General features: G+C 60.7%; 1 protein-coding gene across 2 annotated transcripts; it reads right to left on the reverse strand.

Annotated features, from left to right (window-relative positions):
* Positions 1-8672: 8672 nt before the first annotated feature.
* LOC133275824 (carbonic anhydrase 15-like) lies at positions 8673-15873 on the reverse strand. 2 transcript variants are annotated; one of them, XM_061466030.1, is made up of 8 exons: positions 15668-15871; positions 14033-14068; positions 11762-11932; positions 11396-11556; positions 10638-10730; positions 10263-10329; positions 9908-10074; positions 8673-9250 (listed from the first exon to the last, which is right to left on the reverse strand). In XM_061466030.1, exons 1-8 carry the CDS (start codon positions 15732-15734, stop codon positions 9032-9034), a joined length of 981 nt encoding a protein of 326 aa, XP_061322014.1. In that variant the 5' UTR covers positions 15735-15871; the 3' UTR covers positions 8673-9031. The 2 variants fall into 2 exon arrangements, with proteins under 2 accessions (XP_061322014.1, XP_061322015.1); XM_061466031.1 differs by lacking the exon at positions 14033-14068 and having other exon boundaries at positions 15668-15873.
* Between the last annotated feature and the right edge of the window lie 4335 nt (positions 15874-20208).

Below are 20208 nucleotides of genomic sequence, written 5' to 3' on the forward strand. Positions count from 1 at the left end.
TCCCTGTCTCTGTGTCCTTTCACCGCCCCACGGGCACCGGTACGGAGGAGGGTGGGATGGGAACACACACACATAGTGCTGGGGCTCCTTGCAGCTCTTGCTCACCCCTGGGAACCCCAATGAACCCCCCTGGCCCTGCCGGGACCAGAGGATGAGCAGCCTGTGGCAGCAGGCTAATCTAAACCCTCAGCCCAGCAGCAAGCACATGGTCCTGGCTGTGCCATTCTCATCCCTTGCCTGCTGGCCTTTGGGTGCCAGGTCCCTTGCAGGGACATACAGCTTGTGGTGGGGCCATGGACAGCCACGTCCCTTTGCCACCAGCCCTGGCTGTGTCCCTGTTTCCTCTGTCACCACTGTGTCCACAAGGATGGGGGTGCCGGTGTAGCTGCCAGTCATGCGCATGCACCAGTCTGTCCCCTGCAACGTGGGACACTGTGGGCCCTGTGGCACAGCTCTGGGGAAGTTTCCCTGTGGCCCTGCAGGGTTGCACGTGTCCCTGCAGCCATTTCTGGTGACAGAGTCTCCTAGAATCACAAAATGGTTTGGGTTGGAAGGGACCTCATCCCGTCACACCCCTGCCATAAGCAGGGGCATCTGCACCTCAGTCAGGTTGTTTAAATAAAGCCCCGTCCAGCACAGCCTTGAATGTTTCCAGGGATGAGGCATTATCTACAACCTCTCTGGCCAACCTGTTCCAGTGTTTCATCACCCTCATCATTAAAAATGTATTCCTCATATCTAGCCTAATCTACTCTCATTTAGTTTAAAACCATTACCTTTTGTCCTAATGCAACAGGGCTTGCTAAAAGCCTTGTCCCCATCTTTCTTACAGGCCCCATTTAAGTACCAAAAGGCCACAGGAAGGTCTCCCCAGATCCCAGCTCTCAGCTTGTCTTGACCAGAGCTGCTCCAGCTCTCGCAGCATCTCTGTGGCCTCCTCTGGACTCTCTCCGACAGCTCTATGTCCCTCTTGTGTTCGGGGCTCCAGAACTCTCCTCTGGTGTGTTCATCTATCCCATCCACCCCAGCGCCTCTGCCCTGTCCATCTCAATGCCTCCACCCATCCTACCCACCCCAACAGTTCCAGCTGAGCATCTTCATCCATCCTTCCCACCCCGATGCCTCCATCCATCCCAGAAAGCTCTGATGGAGCTGCCCACTCCAGCTCTTTAATGCTCTTTTTCACTCAATCGTTCAGCAGCCGCTTGAGGGTTTATCATGAAATGAAGCCAAAATGAAACCAAAACTCTTCTGCCAAACTCAAACTCTATGAGACAAGATCCAAAGGGGCAGTTTCTTCTCTCTGGGTTGTTCCTTGTCTGGCAAAACGTCTAAGGGAATGGAGCCTCCCAGGGAGCAAGCACTGAAGCACCAACTCCAAACCTGCCAGGAAAGCAAGTACCAAAGATGAACTTGGAGTAGAATTAAGCTTCTTTCATCCATCTCTTGCTCACATGGACATGACAGGGTGGGTGGCCTGAACAAAGCGGTGGTCCTGCTGCTCGCAAAAGGAGCCCCATGTCCCCCAGTGCTGTTGGGGACATCCCAGCAATGGTGGCACAGTGGTTTAGCATTTCAGAAGACTTTATTTTGGTGGAAGATGCTACTGTTTACCCCGATAACATGCTTTTCCCAGCCTGCATTTCTGCAGGTTATGCAGTTCTCCAGCCAGCCCTGGGTCTGCAGTCTCAGCCTGAGGCTCACCACTTCAGCAGCATCCCCATCCCTGTCCCCATCCCTCCCTATTGCTACTGGAGACAGCAGCTCCTCACTCCATGCTGTCCCCATGTCCCCATGCCCAAAAGGCTGCCCCCTGCCCTACCTCTGTCCCCTGCATCCGCTCCAGGACTGCTGGGGTTTCCTGGCTGCGCCAGGCATTTTGTCCTCCACAGTACTAGCTGTCCCCAGGAGCCCCGAGCAGCTCCAGAGATGGGTGTCAGCCCTGCAGGGACCTGTGCCAGCCCTGCGGGGCCCAGGGCACTGTGCAGTCCCGGCAGGATGCAGATGGAAGGGGCAGAAGGGGACATAGCCCGGGTCTGCCCCAGCCCTCCTTCCCTCCTGCTTTTTGGTAGGAAGCTGGCAGCAGCGTCTGGACCCCACCAGAGGTTCCAAGAGGCACCTCGTGCTCCAAAACAACTGGCTTTATTCTGCCTTTATCCTTCTCCCCAGCCAGGCAAGGGAGACCCTGCCACGGCACAGCCTCATCTATGGGGCAAACTCCCTTCTCATTGCCAGGCACAGGGGACTGGGCTGATGGAAGCGGTCCCAGTGTCCCTGCCCATGTATTAGGTGACAAGGCTTGGGGTTTGCACAGGAAACCCCATCCCCATGGAGCAAACCCATGGCCAGACCAGACTGCAGCAGCCAGGGAAGGAGCCAGCAGTGTGATGCTCAGCTTGCACTGGAGCTAGAGGAAGGTGGGCAGGGCAATGGTAGGGTCTGTCCTGCTCTTTTCCAAGATAAGCTCCTTTAAGACAGTTTCCTGGGCAGAGAAGAGCCTGCAGTGGCAGCGTTGGTCCGGGGGGCTGCCAGGCTGCAGCAGGGATCTGGGAGGTACAGATCCCTGCAGCACCCATCCCAGCTCACTGCTGGGGGACACAGACCCAGAGATGGCACCAGCTCCTCTGCCCTGGCACTGAGCCCCTCTCCATGCTCAAGGGAGGTTATTCCTTGGCAAACCCCTGCCTGCAGCATCCTTGCCCCCATCCTCATGGCTCTGCTGGGGCTTTTGCCCAGTAGAGGCTGCCTGGGTTTGTGCTAGCTGAGAAAGCCTCAAGGAGCAAGACCTGCTGCCAGGAAGGACGCCTGCTTCCATTTCCCACTGAGAAAGCTCAAGCTTCACTGATTATTGATTCCAGCAGTTGGCAAACCATACCCTAAAGCTGTGGTTGAGACTGGAGGGAACGATGGGGTGACACAGGAGCCCCCATTGTAGCCATGCTGCCAGATTTTACCCTGCTATATTGGGTACATTGGGGTGGGGGGACAGCTGGCAAGGAGGGGGCAGCAAGGCAACACTTTCCACAGGGCTTGAAATCCATCCCAGCACCCCATGGGTAAAGCCTGTCCCTTGCTCACAAGACACCAGACTGAGCTTTCACGGCCTCAGTTTGGGGCAGGTCCTGCTGGGTCTTGCTTCAGCTTGGGTCTGGGTTAGCACTGGCACATCTGGCTCCAGGGGCAGGGAGCCTCATTAATGATTGATTAAAAGAGTTTGCTAAATCCTTTCCATAAGCAGGGGAAAAGCTGGTGAATTATGGATCAGTGCCCCCCAGTGCTCCCATACTCCCCCGCTGCCACAGCACAGCAGGTTCCCAACCCCGGTTTTATCCATAACAAGCCTTCAGCAGTGTTGGGAACTGCTGGGAATCACACTGGAATGCAGGGCCTGATGCAGGCCTGGGAAGAAGAGAATTGTGCTGCTCCTGCAGCCACCCTCGGTGGGGTTTTCTGCTGAGGGAAAGAGAAACCCGCATCCCTCCCTCCGCAGCTGCAGCTCTCGCTCTCGCTCTGCATCTCCTGCGCTGCCATTTTAAAGTTGTTTATTTTCTGTTTCCCCAGCTCACCGTTAACCCTAAACGAGGGGGAGCTATTTTAGTAGATGAGATGATTCAGAAAGGCTTTATTTAGCAGCAGAGAGCTGCAGCAGGTGCCATGGTGGGAGCAGGGCTCAGTGAGATCTGCGCCCACAGACAAGGGCTTAGCAAGGCCTTTGAGGGAGTTTAATAAACCCCTGCGGTTTAGATGCTTTGGGCTTGGAGGGAGCCCATGGCTGAGACCAGAGGGAGGGATGTGGGGATGGAACAAAGGAGTGTGGGGCAGTGTGAGCTCTTGCAACCCCTGCCCAAAACATCACTCCCAGCCCCAGAGGGCAAAGCTCTGCTCTGGTCCCCAAAGCCTGCCCTGGGGTGAGGGCAGCTCCTGCACCCACAGCCTTGCACTTGGGGGTGGCCATGCTGGACCCCATCCATGGGGGGTAACTTACCAGGGTTTGTCCCCTCCAAAACCAGCCCGGGCTTGCTGGTTTTGCATTGCCCATCACCCGGTGTTTCCCCCAGCGAGCCCCAGCATCTCACACCGGGAGGATTTGGGGTCTCTTTGTGGGGACGTGGCGGGAGCAGAGCGCACGCACCTGGGGCTGATGAAACACCTCACCTGCAGAGCCGTGTGCGGCGTGGCACAGCCCGAGGGGACGGGGACGTTCCGCCTGCCCGGCCACCCCAACAGCCGCCGCTCCGGGAGGAGCAGGGCTGAAACCCGAAAGCGAGAGCTGGGGCCAACAATAACCCCAGCCCAGGCTATGGGGCACGGGGCAGAGCCGGACCCCACTGGGGTGGCAGCGGGAGGACAGAATGAGCCCAGTGCTTTGGCTCTGCAGCTGTGCCCAGGCTGGGTGATACCTGATGGGCTCTGCCCTGCCTGACCTGGGGCACCGGGAGGGGCGGTTGGTGGCTCCTGCACCCCATCCCGACACCCCCCGGCTCACATAGCCGCCTTCTCCATAACCCAAACCTTCTCCATAGGGTTTGGGGAAGGCTGTGCAGAGCCCAGGCTGTGCCACGCCAGCTCGGTGCCCTCCTGCCCCCCCCCCGGCACTGCCACCGTGCAGCTGTGCAGCATGGGGCATCCCCAGCTAAATTTACTCCTGACCTGCCCCAGTCCCCAATCAGAAACTCGAAAGGGGGCCCCAAAAAAGGAAGTGAAACCGTCTCCAGTGGGTGCTGACGTGTGAAGGGGAGCGAGCCCTGGCTCTTTGCTGCAGAGAGCTTCTTTGCCCCTGTTCCCTTGCTGAGTTCTCACCTTGCCACCACCCCGGGGGGGACAGGTTTTGGGGCAGCTTTAACCTGGCCAGAATTGGGAGGGTGGAGGACAAGGGACCCCCTGTGAGATGGCACCAAGGTTGGTGGGGCTGTGTGCCAGGGCAGGGTGCATGGCCCCAGCCTGGGGTCATGTCTCCTGGAGGGTCCCCAGCAGGGTCCTGCCTGGCAGAGGTCCCTGCCCGATGTGGGGTGTGTGCACATGCATGCACACACTGTTGCACATGCATGCAGATACACATACAGTGATCCCAGTGCATCCAGGGCCCCCAGGCTGGGCATCACTGTCATGTGGGGTTGGGAACCAGGGCTGGCCCTGACACTGCTCAGTTCACGGACTTGCTCCCCTGTGCCACCACCACAGGGGTATAAACCTGGAGCACATTTTAGGCCAGGTCACCCTAAATCCTCTCTCATTGACTGAATTACACTAAACAGTCCCTGCCTCCTGCCAGGCAGCCCCTTAGGCTTGTCCATCAGTCCAAGGTGCCGCAAGATGCATGGGGCAGCCTCCAGGCTCCCGCAATTTGGGGCAGATTTCTCCAGATCTGAGGAGTAAAATACAGGTTATAAATGAGAAAACAACACAGGCTCTAAATGATGAAGCACAAGTTACAATCATCAAACACCATCAAACACCCCCTGGGCAGCTCTGGATCAAAGCCCCAGCTGGGAGCAGCCAGAGAGCCCAATTGCCCTGCGATTGAAAGGGAATTAAATGAAATAAAGAAACGTTTGAGGCTGGCGTGCTCGAAAACACGACCTGAGCGATCCACCCCGCTTGTTTGTGGAGATGAGAGCATTTGCATAGCTCCGGCAAAACAGCAACCGTCAGGGCACGCAGCTGGCGGCTGCATGGGGAGGGGTGGCCGGACCCCTCGCGTCAGGTTAGTTTAGATGTGTATTAAACCGAGGTAAACAGCCCCAAAGATAAACCCCTGGGCTGTAAACAGGTTGTAAACAAGCTGAACCCACTGAAAAACAAACACGGCTCAGCTGCTTCAAAGTGTTTGTCATCTGAAGTGTGTATAAGTGGTGATAAAATAGAACTCCCGGCAGAGCTTCAGCCCTCCTCTGGGGACCCAGCACACCCTTGTTTTCTGCTCACATCAGGAGGAGTCAGCGGGTCCCACCAGGCAGGTGTGCTGATGGAGGGGTCTTAGCACTAGGCTGGTATTGCCTAGCTGGAGAAATACGGTCGATAAATTTCAGCCCTTATTAGGACTCCCAAAATGGGGTGTTTTCAGGCTACGTGAAGAAATGTCTATGTAGTAGGTGACAAGAAGGTGGTGGCAGTGGTGGATGGTGGGTGTGATGGAGGCAGCCCCTTGTGGTCCTCACCAGGCCCTCGGGATGGAACTAACTGAAGCAGTTAGGGAGATTTGAAGCTGCATTTCTCCCCCTCCACATCCTGCCAGGGTGAGCAGTGCCATGGCTTTTACAGCCAGTGTGAGGGGACTGAAGGGAGATGTGCGGTGCACCCTGGGGCTGAATCCCGCACTCTGCCCAGTGCCACCCTCACCAGCAGCCTCCCCACTCTGAGCAAATACCACCAGCCCCAGCAGAGCCCTTTCCCCTTCCTCAGCACCAGGGTGGGGTTAGAACACCAGGTTTAAGAACTTCTGCCACTGTTGGGCACCGCAGGCACCATGGGCAGAGGATGCCACCATGCACCACTGTCCCCAGCTGAGCGGCGGCTCTGCAGGCAGCTGTGCTGACCGCAGCCGCGCTGCTCAGGAGCAGCCACTGCTAAAATTACAGCCTGGCCAAAACCAAGGGCCCACTTCTTCCAAACAGCAGCTGGGAGCCAGGAATAGCCCCAGCACACCCCGCGTCCTCGGCACAAGTGGCACCCAGAGCATCGCTGCCCGGTCGAGCAGGAGGTGGGAAAAGACGTTTTGCAGACCCATTTCAGCAATGGCTCCTGGGCTGGGGAATGGTTCCAGGTCCTTTCCCCAGGCAGCCAAGGCAGCCCAGCATTCCCAGTGGGAGGCACAGCACCTCCCCAGGTCGGGGGACCCAGGAGGATGCACGGCGTGTTCTGAGCCCCTGGGGTGGTTTTGCTGTACAGAGGGGCTTGGCTGCCTGGAAACACTACTGTCCTCTGCCAGGGGTACCACAGCTGACCAGGACGGGTCCCCCAGGGAATAGGGACCCTGAGCACAAGGCTGTCTGCTTCCAGGGCTCCTGCCAGGAGCTTCAGCCCCTCTGCCATCGAAGAGCCACAGCTTTGTGCCCTCAATGAGCCCCCTGTCAAGCAAGGTCTGGCCCCAGGTGCCCCTCACATGCTGGCCTGGGAGGCTGCAGCCATTTAGGGGTCACTGTGGATGGCCAGGCCCTGCCATGCTCTGTGGCTGAATCCACTGCTCCTGTGACTACGCTGGGCTGGCCCCAGGCTGGACTCACGGGGCATCTGCCCTGCAGCCTGTGGGTGTGAGAGGCTGAGCTGTGCAGTGGGGCAGGGGCACGGTGGGGACATGGAGGGACATGGGGGCACAGACAGCATGGAGGACCCAGGGGAACATAGAACCACCAAATGGACGAGGTTGGAAAAGGCCTTTAGTATCATCAAGTCCATTACCTCACCACTAACCCATGGCACTGAGGGCCCTGTCTACTCCATTGCTGAGCACTCCAGGGACAGCAATTCCACCACTGCCCCGGGCAGCCTGTTCCAATGCCTGAGCACCCTTTCAGTGAAGAAATTGTTCCTAATATCCAGTCTGAACCCTTCCTGGCACAGGCTGAGGCTGTTACCTCTTGTCCTATCACTTGTTACCTGGGAGAAGAGACCAGCTGCATCCTGGCTCCATCCTTTCAGGCAGCTGGGGAGCGTGATAAGGTCCGCCCTGGGCCTTCTCCTCTCCGGATTAACAACCCCAGCTCCCTCAGCCACTCCTCATCAGACTGGTGCTCCAGAGCGGGGAGGGATAATGGGCACGGGAGGAAACGGAGGGCACGGGAGGAAACGGAGGGCACAGGGACGCGGGTGACCGTGACACGGGCACAGCAGCGCCCGCAGCCGGGAGGCGAGCTCCCCCTGGCGGCCGCCCGGCGCAGTGGCGCCGCGTGTGTCGCCTCCGGTGTCGGCGGTGCCGGTGCACGGGCGGGCGCACGGCGGCAGCGCGGCCCCTCGCCCGCCGGCTCTGCCCGGCCTCAGCCCCCAGCACGGCGGGGCAGGCGGCCAGGGCGCTCCCCGGCACTAACGAGGTCCTTAAGGAGAGGTCAGCACACGGCCCCTGGGCCAGGATACTGCTTCCAGCCGGCGCCAGCCGGAGCCCGGCGGGAAGTACCGAGCTGGGCGATGGCCGCTGCCGTGCCCGTGACAGGAGCCTGCCGCAGCCCATGGGCTGCGTCCTGTGGGCTGCCAAGAGCAGCCCGAGCCGCAAGCACCAGCTCTGCCGCCCTTCCACAGGCCAGGGAGGCTGCTCCCAGACCTGCATCTGGGGTGAGTTTATAGAGCCCCAGCATCCACAGAGCCTGCAGGCACCTTGGTGTGGGGATCTGCTCCCAGATAACGACCTGGCCCTTACACCCATAATTCAGGAGGAGACGGGAACATGCCTGGAGCTTCAGCTCATTAATTATGAACCGCCCCATTCTCTCAGGCCCTGGCTCTCCCCCTGCCTTGCTGGGGACCACAGGAGCAGCGCGGGCAGCCACAGCGATTTGTGCCAGTGTAAAATTAGCTCTGTGGAAAGAGCCATCGGTGCCCCGTGTCCTGCCCCAGGGCACTGAGGGTGCTGTGGCCCCAGGAGCAGCCCCCATCCCTCTGCCAGCCAGCCCCAGCTCCTGGGAAAGCAACAGGATCCCACCAGCACAGGGACCACAAGGACTTTGAGCCACGTGCAGGGACAGGATTTGGCCATGGGGATTTATTGCACAAGGAGGAAAGGGGAAGGCCCGTGCCTGCCTGCAAAGCCCTGCCGAAGAGACACAGAGCCAAAGAGGCAGCAACCCACAGCCATCAGCGAGGACCCCAGCTTGATTCCAGAGCCTACAGCATCCCGCTCCCAGCAGCTCCACCACCCGGCTGCAGGCGCATTGCAGGGCACTTCTGGGCTTGCAGAGATCCAGGTTTGCAACACCTTCACCAGCCAAGGTCTCAACGTGCTTCTTTGTGCTGTTTTGTCCCATCTACCCATGGACCAGAGGCGTCACCAGTGCAGCGGGGAGATGCTCATGTGGAGGCTGGTGAACGGCTGGCCCAGGCGTTACGGGGCTGGTGAGGAGGGGCCGAGCAGGGCCAGGAGGAGCAGTGGGGACAGGAGCTGATGGGGGACTCTGTGTGGGGACCCTCCGCTGGCCGTGGCCCCCCGGGAGGCGAAGACCTTGCGGCCGTGGAGGGGCTGCGGCGGGCGGAAGTTGTTGGTCATTTTGGGGAGTGTGGAGCCCACGGCCGGGAAGTGGAGGGTGCTGACGAAGGCCTGCAGCTGCGCAGGGAGAGCAGGTGGGCAGCCCCAGTGCCAGGCACACCAGCCCCTGCCCGCTTGTGAGGCCCCTTCCCTGCTGCCCCTGATGTGCACAGGGCCCGTGCCATGGCCCCACACCAGAGTGGGGCCTCCCACAACCCCTCACTGCTCTCCCAAAACCAGACCCGCAGGGTAAGTACATGAACCAGGTCCTTAAAAGGATCAGGTCTTGAGTTTTAAAGGAGGTAATTGTGTTTCAGTGGCTGCACTGAACACTTAGAAGAGTAGCTGGGCCATGACTCCCTCAAGGAGATACATCTGCTAATATGCTTGGACGGCAGAGGAAAACTCTATCCATCATCCATCCATCCATCCATCCATCCATCCATCCATCCATCCATCCACCCACCCACCCACCCTTGGACCCTCTTCTAAGTTCCAGTGGGTTTGCTCCCATTCCACCCTCTGAATACTGGGGCTGGGTGGCAGAGCACTATGGAGAGGATGTCTCTGAGCTGGCATGTGGCCATGGCTCCATTACTTAACCCTCATTAAATTAATTGCCTGGTTGCCGGGAGCATTACTGTAGAGATGACTTTCCCTGTGCTGAGGGGTGGGGAAGGGCAAGGAGAGGGGGCACGCGGGAGGCCCATCCCCTCGGGCTGTGCACGCTGGTACCTGCTCCCGACCGATCTCCACCGGCTCCTCAAAGACGGTCCAGACGACGACCTCGCTGCAGTCAGGGGTGGTGAGGGAGCCCTGGTAGCGGTAGTAGCCCGAGAGCCGGCCGGCACGTGGCAGCAGCGTGCTCAGGCGGAAGGTGGAGGCCAAATCCACAGAGTCCCCTGTGAGGTGAGACGTGGGCACTCAGCCTGTGCCATGCCAGGGACGTGGTGGGGACAGCAGGGCCACCCCCATCAGTTTCCCCTCAGCCAGATGGTGCCATAGACTGTCAGGTGTCTCCCCCCACAGTGCAACCCCCTGAGGAGGGTTCTCCCCTTTTCGCCCCTACGCCAATGAGAAGGTGACTCACCTGCATGGGAGATGTTCCTCAGCCCCGCCACGATGGTGTTGTAGTTGGTGTTAGGGGTTTCGGAGACCTGTGGGTGAGGAGGGTGAGCGGCTGGGACGGCGCAGAGCCAGGTCATTCTGTGCTGCTGAGCATCCACAGGCAGAGCCAGCCCCACGTCACCACAGAGCAGCAGTGGGGAAGAGCTCACAGCTCCCATTGCACAGAGCCAGCAGTGGGCACCTTGCACCACTGAGGTTCTCCAGCACCTCCTGGCCTTGGCCCAGCCTCCCTGCCCCTCTCGCTCCCTCGGAGCAGCCGTACAAGGCTTCACCAGCTGCACCTTGAGGGGCCTGTTCCCAGCACAGGGTCCCCTCCCTCCAGCAGTTGCAGACCCACCTGGAAGAAGAAGCCAAGAACTGCCAGCCCATTGGGATGCCCCTTGGCCTCTGCCAGTGTCCGGTACTTGACGTTCATGTGCACAATGTGCATCTGGGGAAAGCACAGAGGGGCCAAGCATGGGCAACCACCCCCAGCTGACCCCCGGTGGAGGGGGACTCGCCCATGGATCCTTCCAGCCAGCTTGGGGCAGAAAAACCTGCTTGGTCCCACAGGCACTTCCATGGGGAAGCTGCTTAGAGGATCCAAGCACCTCCATGAAGGGACATCTTTTGAAGGGGTGTGGGAAGGGGGCAGCAGTCCCGTGTGCCCACCGGCCACAGTACATCAGTTTTGCTCTCCTCCAGCTGATAATTAATATTTTAGAGGCATGGAGCCTCTTTCACCCAGAAGGATCCCAACACGCTTGGCAGAGCACACTCCTGCACACTCCCGTTTGCATCCACTGACTCAGCGGGGCACAGAGCCCTCCAAACCTCACCCAGTGCCTCCAACAAGGCAGTGTGGCCCACACACCACAAAGCAAAACCTTAGAGTCTTGCATCAACTGCTTTTTAACCACCCAGGTGCCCTGTGCGGCAGGCAGCTGCCTGTATCCCACCATCAGCACAAGTGATGGGAGCGCAGCCAAACCTGCCAGCGCAGCATCCCAGAGCCTGTATGGCAGCCTTAGGATCACACCTTCCCAACCACCAGCATCACATCTTCCCATCACACCAAGGACTCGGGCCACCCAGAGAGTGTTTTGTCTCACCTACCTCCATGGGGAGCTGGCACCCGTCGAGAGTGTGCTCGGAGCCATTCCCAGCTGGGCTGCCCCAGTGGAAGTGGAGCTGCAGTGCCCGGTACCTGCCGGGGAGGCCCCCGCTGCTGATGGTGATGTGCTCAGCGATCAACTCACTGGCCAGGTTCAGCATCACTGCAAGGGCAGCGGGATGGGGTGAGGATGGGGTGAGGATGCAGGACAGCCCTGGCACACTTGGACTCATCCTCCTCAGGCTTCATCCCAGCACTAACACACCCCCACAGGGGCAGAGGACACCCCGACTGGTGGTGGAACTGAGCCGGGGCAGGACAGTGCTTTGGAGCTGGGAGGGGGATAGGGTGCCCCATGCAGCTCGTACCTGTGTGCCCATCATTTGTCAGCCTCCACTTGCCCGGGGGGGCCTGGTCGTAGCCTTCGAAGAGGATGTCCCCGAGGCCCCGGTCCCGCTGCAGCCGGCGCCTGTCGATGTTCACAGGGGACTGCTTGCTGCCGCCGCACGTGGCTTTCAGCTCCTTCCAGTGGCTGGGGCCTGCAGAGGAGGAGCAGGGGCACCACGGGCAGCCACCGAGGCACAGGGCGCTGGGTCCTCAGCGAGCCCTGCAGTCCCGGTCAGCCCCACTGTGCTCGCCTGCATCCTGCCTGGCCAGCCTTCCTCCCTATTGATGAGCAGGGACTTATTGCAAGCCTCATCCATAATGCAGCAGGGTTTCCTCACAGGGCTGGGGGCTATATTTAGCCTGGCACACTGCTGGTGAAGGGCAGGCTTTTCTTCCAGCCCCTTCTGCCCATCCCTGCAAGCAATCCCTCCCTGTGGGGCTATGCTGGCTGCCAACCACAGCCCCTGGGGCTCACACCAGGGCTGGGTAGGGGACTGCTCTATGCAGAGGGATCCCACTGCCCCATACAGCACCTGCGAGGGAAGGACAGACAGGAGCCACTGAGTAGGGATGGAGGAGTTGAGGCCCATTCACAGGACACACGGTTTGGGTTTTACCAGTTTAGCACATTTTACCCCTATGTGTGCTGCACTTGTCCCGCAGGAGCAGGTGACAGCGCATCCTGGCCACACAGCTCATCTGGGGCAAATCTCACATGGGGTCCACAGGACTGCATGATCCCCATTGCAGCTGCTAGGGTAGGGGGTCACCATGGCAAGAGCTGTCAGTGTCAGCAACCAGCTTTACCCACTGCAAACACAGATAGCTGCCTGAGGACCTTGAGCAATGGCCCCCATGGCTGCCACCATGGCCAGACCACACACCACATGTGTGGCTCACCGTGCCGGTCACCCCAGCATCCTCTCTTCTTGCAGCACTGGACACTTCTTGCGGTCCACAGCTGTGGGGTGGGACATAGCCACCCTGCTGGTCACTGCTTCAGCGTGGCTGCCCTGACACCCTGCTCCTTCACCTTAAGGCCCCAGGGCAGCCGGAGCTGCCCGTGCTGGGGTGAAGGTGTTGGCATTGGGCTGCATCCCATCCAGGGAATGGGAATTCCCCTGACACCTCCAGTCCTGTCCTCCCAGGGCACCCCCAATCCCGGGGCAGCTCAGAGCATCCCCCCCTCAGCACCTCTCTTCTGCTCTGGCACACATTCTGGCTGGGCAGCCCTTGTCTATAACCAGGGTCTGGAGGGGCTGCTCCTCCAGCAGCACCCCGCGGTGCACCTCTTGCATTTGCCACCCTTCCTCTTGGGCAGACAAAACCACACCCACGCTCACCTCCACCTCCTGCCCCCTGGGCTCAGCCCCGTGTCCTTCCCTTTTCCTCTCCTTAGCTCCAGGCACCTTTTTGCCTGGAAACCCTGGGAGCTGCAGCCTGGCCGTGCCACCACCGCACCAGCTCCCCAGCACGCTGCTGTCGGGTACCCCCACACATCGCCCCCAGGCACCGATCCCCAGAGCCCTGCTGCGGGCATACGGCCAGCCCAGCGCTGCCCAAGCCGCTTCCCACCAGCCCTGCTCCCCTGCTCTGCCACCCCCCGGTGAGGTTGGATTGCTGGTAGCACGGAGCGCTGCTCCGGCAGGGATAAGTGGAGTCCAGATGCACATCAGCCATGGCCAGTGCGCATGGACCGCTGGGCACGAGGCGTGTAAACCCAAGAGCTGTAAAACAGCTGGGCCGTAGCAGCTGATTAAATGCTCGTTGATCTTTAATTAACCTTTTACAAGCTATTTGCCTGCTTCCAGACAAAGTGCCCCCAGCCATGCTTCCCTTCCCCTACTTGCTGCCTGCCCAAACAGAGCTATCCCCCCTCCAGCCAGGCCCGTGCCCCACGGCCCCCTCAATGCCTTGATGGGGTTGCTAATGGCATGTTTTACATGCGTGATTTAGCTTGCTCCAGGTGGAAGCGGGGAGGCTGGTGCTGCCCTGGGAGCACCCAGACCTGGGTAGAGCGGTCTTGAGCACTTGTCCCCAGTCTCTGTATAAGCACACCTGAAAGCGAAGCCCCTCTAATCGATCCCACCTTGGTGTGATACGGGTGAATCTGCCCTTTTCCAAACCATGCTCCCCACTGCAGCCTCACTGATGCTGCCCAGAGTGCCCTGGGCCAGGCGCTGTGGGGAGATGTAGGGGTCTGAATCCCACACAGCCCCGACACCCCCCATCCTGCACATGGCACCACTCACCGCACTGGGGGTCCTGTGAGTCATAACACCACTGCCCTGCAGAGAGAGGAGAGCTCAGTGCAGGTGATGGAGACAGGACCCACTCCCCAAACCCACCCACAGCCATGCCCAGCCCCCCCATGGCGAGAGCACCCCTCATCGCAGCCAGGGGTCCCGCCAGCACTTGTGTTCATCCCGGTTATTCTTAGCACTGGTGCTTTCACACCTTCCCTGCCTCCCCCAGCCGCTCCACAGGGAAACCTCCCTCAGCATCTCTCCGCTCCGTGGCAGCCAAACCTCACTGCTCACGGGGCTCCATCCCCAGCTGCTGCGGGAGCATCCCCCCCTGCGCACCGTGGGGAGCCCAGGCAGCCCCTCACCACACACATCACCTTCCCCTGGGTGAGCGGGGAGCTGAAGGTGCTGCCGCAGCCCCCACCGCTATTCCCGCGGCTCCCGGGGTGGGCTGGCAGCAGAAGGCAGCTGCTGGGGGCCGACGGAGAGGCCCGTCCCCACGCTGCGGGGACTTAAAGCTCGCCCCATCGCTCAGGACCACCTGAGCCGGAGCTGCTGACCTCCCACCAGTGCTGTGCCCGCGCTCAGAGCGGCTACAGGGACTGCGCACCTGACACCGGGTGCCGGCACAGCAGACGTGGGGATGCCGAGGATGCCAGGGAAGGCAGAGCCCTGCTCCTGCTGTCTGCACAGCCACCCAGAGCCATCACCTCTGCAATGGGAGCCAGGGAGCGCGTCCCTTCCCTCCTCAGCTCCCTGTCCTGCTCCTGGCAGGAGGCACAGAGCAACCCCGTGCTGCCCAGGGCCAGCCTACGTGAGCGGTCCCCACAGACGCCATGGGGCCATGCCAGCAGGCTGCTGCAGGTGAGATGAGCTATGCTTCCATGCCAGTCGCGACTGCTCGGACCAGCAGGATGAAAGTAGCCCTGCCTGCCTGCCTCAACCCATGCTGCTCGTGGTGCCAGCCTGCAGCAGCACATCCAAATCCTCGCTACGGCAGCACAGGACACACCAGACCCACAGGAGAGCTGGGAGCGGGATGGAGCAGGACTCAGAGGCTCCCCAGGGCAGGGACCTCAAGCTCTCCTCCCCGCCGAGGGGAAGCTGAACTCCTTTGAGGTGCTCAGATCCCCACCCACCAGCCCTTGCCTGACCTCGAGCATCCTCTGGCAGCAACCAAAGGAGCCTGGCCCAGATGCAGGTGAGCACTCAGCGGCCTCAGCCCCGGGACAGCAGCTCTGAGGTTTCATCCTCACTGGTGATGCAGGTCTGTGGGGTGGACAAACTGAAGCCCAACACCCTAATGCCCTAAGGGGAACCCGGCCCAGGCACCTTCCAGGGTGGGCTGAAATCTCCTGAGCGCAGCAGCACAGTGGGGACATGCACCAGTGGGGAGAAGGGTGCTGGGAGGTCCAGGAGAGAACTCCTGGGCCAGACCAGGTCCCCCAGCACCCAGCCCCCCGGAACATAGCAAAGGGAAAGGAATAAATGGGTTGGCACAGGCGCACCCCGGCCCGCAGCCCAGGACCCCCATCATCTCCCACCATGGGACCCACCATCCCCTCAGCCACCCCAGGCGCGGCGGGAGCGAGGCAGCGCATCTCATCTCATCTCATCTCATCTCGTCTCATCTCATCTCACCTCCCGCGGCTGCTTGCACGACGAGAGGCAAAGTCAGAAAAGTTATTCCCAGCCCCTGCGTGCCCATGGCAACGGCAGCGGGGACCCCAGCACCCCGTCCTCCTCCTCCTCCTCCTGCGCAGTGCGCCCGGGCAGGCAGCGCTGCCAGCGCCCAGCCAGCCCGGAGGAATCCTCGGCTCCAGCCTGTGCTCTGCTGTTAAATATTCATCACAAGGGCTGAGTTTTTAACTCCTCGGCTGCTAGCGGGGAGCGGGGGAGCGGCCCGGCCCCCAGCCAGCCCCGCCGCGCCGTGCCAGGCCCCTGCCCGGGATGCCAGCGCAAGGGCAAGGCAGCGAGCAGGGGCTGGAGGAGCCCGCTCCCCTCCGAGGGGCGGCCCTGGGTACCATCCTGCTCCCCATTCCCAAAGCAGGGGCTCGGCAGCATCCCCACTGTGCCCCATCCCACCCCCTGCACAGTGCTGTGGGGCCACATGTGGGCTTCAGAGGGGCTGTCAGTAGCCAGAAGGGGCTGGGCCACCGGCTCTGCCCCATCCTCTCCCCACTGTTCGCAGGCACATTCCATAGGACAGCATTCAACCCCACAGCCAGCAGTGGGTCCTGCATCCCCCATGCCCAGAGAATGGTAGCTCTCCTCAGGAGTCTGATATGGGGCAGGCAATGGCATGGGGACCCACAGGCCACATCCAGTTTATCCCTGCAAACAGAGGCCACTCCCTGGGCAAAGCCCAGTGGGCACCTGTGGTGCCCCATCCTCAGGGCTGGGTGGTCTCTGCAACCACACTTACGGGGACCCTCAGCCATCAGCATCACTGAGGAGCAACACACTGGTGGGGCAGGATTCAACCCTTTCCTCTCCCTCCAGCCAGCATGAGGCCACACCATAACATGAGCCCTGGTACCCACCTGGGCATCACAAGAGCCTGGTGCAGGGATCCCGTGGTCAGCTCCCCAGCATGGAAGCAGCTCATGCCATCCCCACTGCACCCATCCAGACAGGTCCCACGGGAGCCAGTATCTTGTCAGCGGGCGGGTAGGAAGGGGGTGAGAGCACAGGAGCATGGTGTTGTCGCGCTCCCCCAGGATCTCCCCACCATCCTCAGGCAGAGTGCAAAGCCACGGGGCCCATCCCGCAGCTCCTCTCGCCGGCACTTGGCGCTGGCGGGAGCGCCGCCGACTCGCTGCCAGGATGAGCAAAGGCGGCAGCAGCACAAGGGCAGTGGGAAGAGCCTCCTGCTGCCGGCTTGGCCAGGGATGCTCTGGCTCAGCAGAGCTGCTTGGCTGCTATATGCTACAAGGGGACAACGCACTCAGGGGGCTCATCCTTGGCTCTTCGGGTCCTCTTTTCCCCCCAGGGCAGAACCAGCCCCAGGCACCTGGGCAGCACGAAGCTGTGTGTTTGGGCACCTGCACCGGGTGCAGAGGAGGGCACAGGGCAGAGCTCCCCTGAGCTGCTCTGGATCCGAGCCATGGCTGAAGCCTGGCCCCTGCTCAGGGATGAGGTATTTGCAGAGGGCTGCGGTCATCCTTCCGGAGCAGCCGCAAAGGCGGGCAGGCGAGGCAGAGGGGTGCACCAGGTCCACAGCCTGCTGCCCATTGCTGCCAGGAGGGAGAGGAACTGCTCCAGCACCAGGGAACACAAATGGCACCAGCACCTCTGCTACCTACCAGCCCACAGTGCCAGGCAGTGGAAGAGCAGCCCAGACCCTCGGGGCTCCAGTGCCGATGGGACCCACCAGCCCTGGGCTGTTTTTCCCCCGGGGCATCAACCAGGTGCCCCCAGGACATTCCCTCAGGTTTTCAGACTCCTTCAATGGTGACCTTTGGCAAACAGAGCAAGACCAGAGGTGTCACCGCAGAGACCGCACAGCCACAGCACCGTGTCACAGCATGCGACTGCAACAAGTCCCTTGTCCCACAGAGGGCAAGCAGCACATCTATCCCAGGGTCCCATGGGGAGCCCTCCATGCCCTCCATGGCTGGAGGATATGTTGAGCCTTGGTGGGGCTCAGCATGGCCTCGCTGAAGGGCAGGAGCAGAGTGAGGAAGCAGAGAGGGACACGATACACATGAAAACGCAGCAGCAGCACTCTGCTTGTGCCGTACCCTGCTCCCCGCTGTCCCCGCTCCCCAGAGGTACCACTGGCTGCTGGCACCAGCGGCAGGCAGGAGCAACCTCCGGTTTCTATAGGAACCAGATCAAACCTTGAAAGAGCTGCTCTGTACTTGGTGGTGGTGGTGAGGAGCTCGCAGCCCATCCTGCAGCTCTGTGCTGCCCTCACAGGGAGAGACCACGTCCATCGTCCTGCTGGCACAGACACACGCAGTCACAGCTCCAAGGGCAGGAGGCGGGAGAGGGGAAAAAATGCCACTGAAAAATAAAGACAGTCACTGAGGCTGCAGCCATCGATCGGTCGTGGGCACGGTGCCACCCTGCTGGGAACCCCCACCACGTGCAGGGCAGCAAGCACCACACTGGAACAGCTCCTGGAGGTAAATCCTGTGCTGGCGGCCTGGGAGCCTGGGCTGGTGGGAGCAGGGACAAGACTTCTGCACAGCTCACATCACCCAGGGATGGGTGCACCAAGGGTTGTGGGCATCCGGAGGAGAAAGTGCAGTGAGGAGGAGAAGTTTACAGGCAATAGATGCTCAGTCGCTCCTGGTTTTCCATGTGGAACTCAGATCTCCATCAGAATTTGCTGCTAGCCCAGGCAGAAAGCCAGGAGCAGGGCAGGGAGCACAGCAGGAGCTGGCACAAAGGAGGCTCTGTGGCCACCAGATGCGCACTGGCCACAGGCCTCTGCACAGCCCCTCCATTCATCCCATGTTCACTATGTGACATCTCCCTCCCCACAGCCTGGCACCCCCCAGGGTCACTGCCAGTGTGTGGCACTTACACGCACCCAAACCGCACCCCCAAGTCAATGGCATTCTCCCAGAGCTGGGCACTCCAGACCCACGGCACTGAGCACAGCTGCTGACTACCCCACAGGAGAACGCATCTAAGCTGGTAAGAGCTGACAGCAGAAGAGTGCCCAGCAATGCCCCTGCCACAGCATCCAAGTGCCAACATGACACGTGTGTCCCCGGGGAGCGGTGAGGAGCTGCGATCCAGGCACCTTTGGCTGCTCCCTGCAGCATCAGCGCTGTCCCCAGGCAGCAAGAGGGCAGGAGAGAAGGGCAAGCTCTATCTGCACAGGGTCTTGCAGCATCCACAGAGCCCACAGGGTCCCTGCCAGACTGAGCCCCTCCAAGCACTCCCAACGTCAGGCAGTTGCTATAGGAAGACGTTTGTGTCCCCCGAGACCAACAGCAGAAGAAGGGCCGCGTCCCACCCCTCTCAGCTGAGCCAGTGTCAGCCCAGAGCAGAGATGAAGCTCCGGGAGCTGCTTCAGGTCCATCAGTGACCGAGGTGGCTGCAGCGGAGGCTGCCCTCTGCGGGTACAGCAGAGCAGAGCCGCCCGCCCCCGCGGGGACAGTGACAGTGACACTGCACGCTGCCCGGCGCTCGGCAATGAACACATCCTGCGGCCACGAGCAGGGCAGGGGACACGAGTAATGCAGCGGGGACCCACAGCAAACACTGCGAGCCCAGCAGCCCTTCAAACAGCAGCGAGCTGAGCGGAGCACGGGCAGGCAGGCGGCACTGGGGCCAGGTCTGGACCACGCAGAACAGAGCTGCTGCCCTTTCCCTGTGCCCAAAGCCAGCCCTTCTGGCAGCAGGCTGGGATGGGGAGGCCGGGTTTTAGTTCTTTACCTGCTTCCCCCAGGTAAGGTGGGTTTGACTCTGCATGGCTCTGGCAGTTCCGACCGCAGCAGTGCTGCTGCAGGCCATCCCAGGAGGGGGTGAGGACACACAGGCTGTGGCACTGCACTCACTGCCTGGACTGCTCCAGCGGAGGGGCAGCGCAGGCAGGCACTCTCAGCTTTCCCCTCTGGAAGGACGAGTCCTCCGACCAGCCCACTGACCACACCACCCTCTGGAGTCGTGTTGCTGTGAGCACACACTCGCTGCAGGACAAGGAACTCCCACAGCAGCATCCGGCAGTAATGCTGAGAACACCTTGCCAGGACAGGACAGATGCCACTGACTCTGACTTGGTATTGCTCCATCCCATAACCCACCAACCTGCCAGCTCCAGCTGCAAACCTGCATTACTAAACCAGCACCACTATTTCAAAGGGCTTATTTATCCACCAGTTTCTTGGGGGAAATATTCCCTGTTACCAGCCAGCTTTGTTCAACCATTTGAGTACAGGCTCTTTCAGGAGAGGCAGCATCACCTCCCAGCAGGCCGAGGGGGCCGAAAGCTGCCTCTCCCAGCTCGTGTTCCCTCCCAGCTCCACAGGGAATTGCAGCCACCTGCCATGTAATGCATTTTGGGGCTGGTTTGAGCACAAACGCCATCTGCTGTACATCTCCCGCAGTTCACAACGGGTCCCGGAGGGCACTGGAAACCTTTACAAACCCAGAACATGCAGCCCACCACAAGATCGTCCCAGAACCCTCCCTCCAGCCCCCTTACCATGAGGGGGTGTAAAGCA

This window comes from Pezoporus flaviventris, unplaced genomic scaffold (assembly GCF_033815535.1).
Source record: "Pezoporus flaviventris isolate CSIRO_AGI_PZ_B2104156 unplaced genomic scaffold, CSIRO_AGI_Pfla_v1 ptg000041l, whole genome shotgun sequence".
NCBI lineage: Eukaryota > Metazoa > Chordata > Aves > Psittaciformes > Psittacidae > Pezoporus > Pezoporus flaviventris.

Excerpts from the sequence above, each read along its gene's own strand:
- LOC133275824 (XM_061466030.1), bottom strand. The coding sequence starts at position 15,734 with ATGGGCACGCAGGGGCTGGGAATAACTTTTCTGACTTTGCCTCTCGTC. Across the intron at positions 10,330-10,637 it reads TTCTTGGCTTCTTCTTCCAG|GTCTCCGAAACCCCTAACAC; the intron begins GTGGGTCTGCAA and ends CCTCACCCACAG. Across the intron at positions 9,251-9,907 it reads TGGAGATCGGTCGGGAGCAG|CTGCAGGCCTTCGTCAGCAC; the intron begins GTACCAGCGTGC and ends CTCCCTGCGCAG.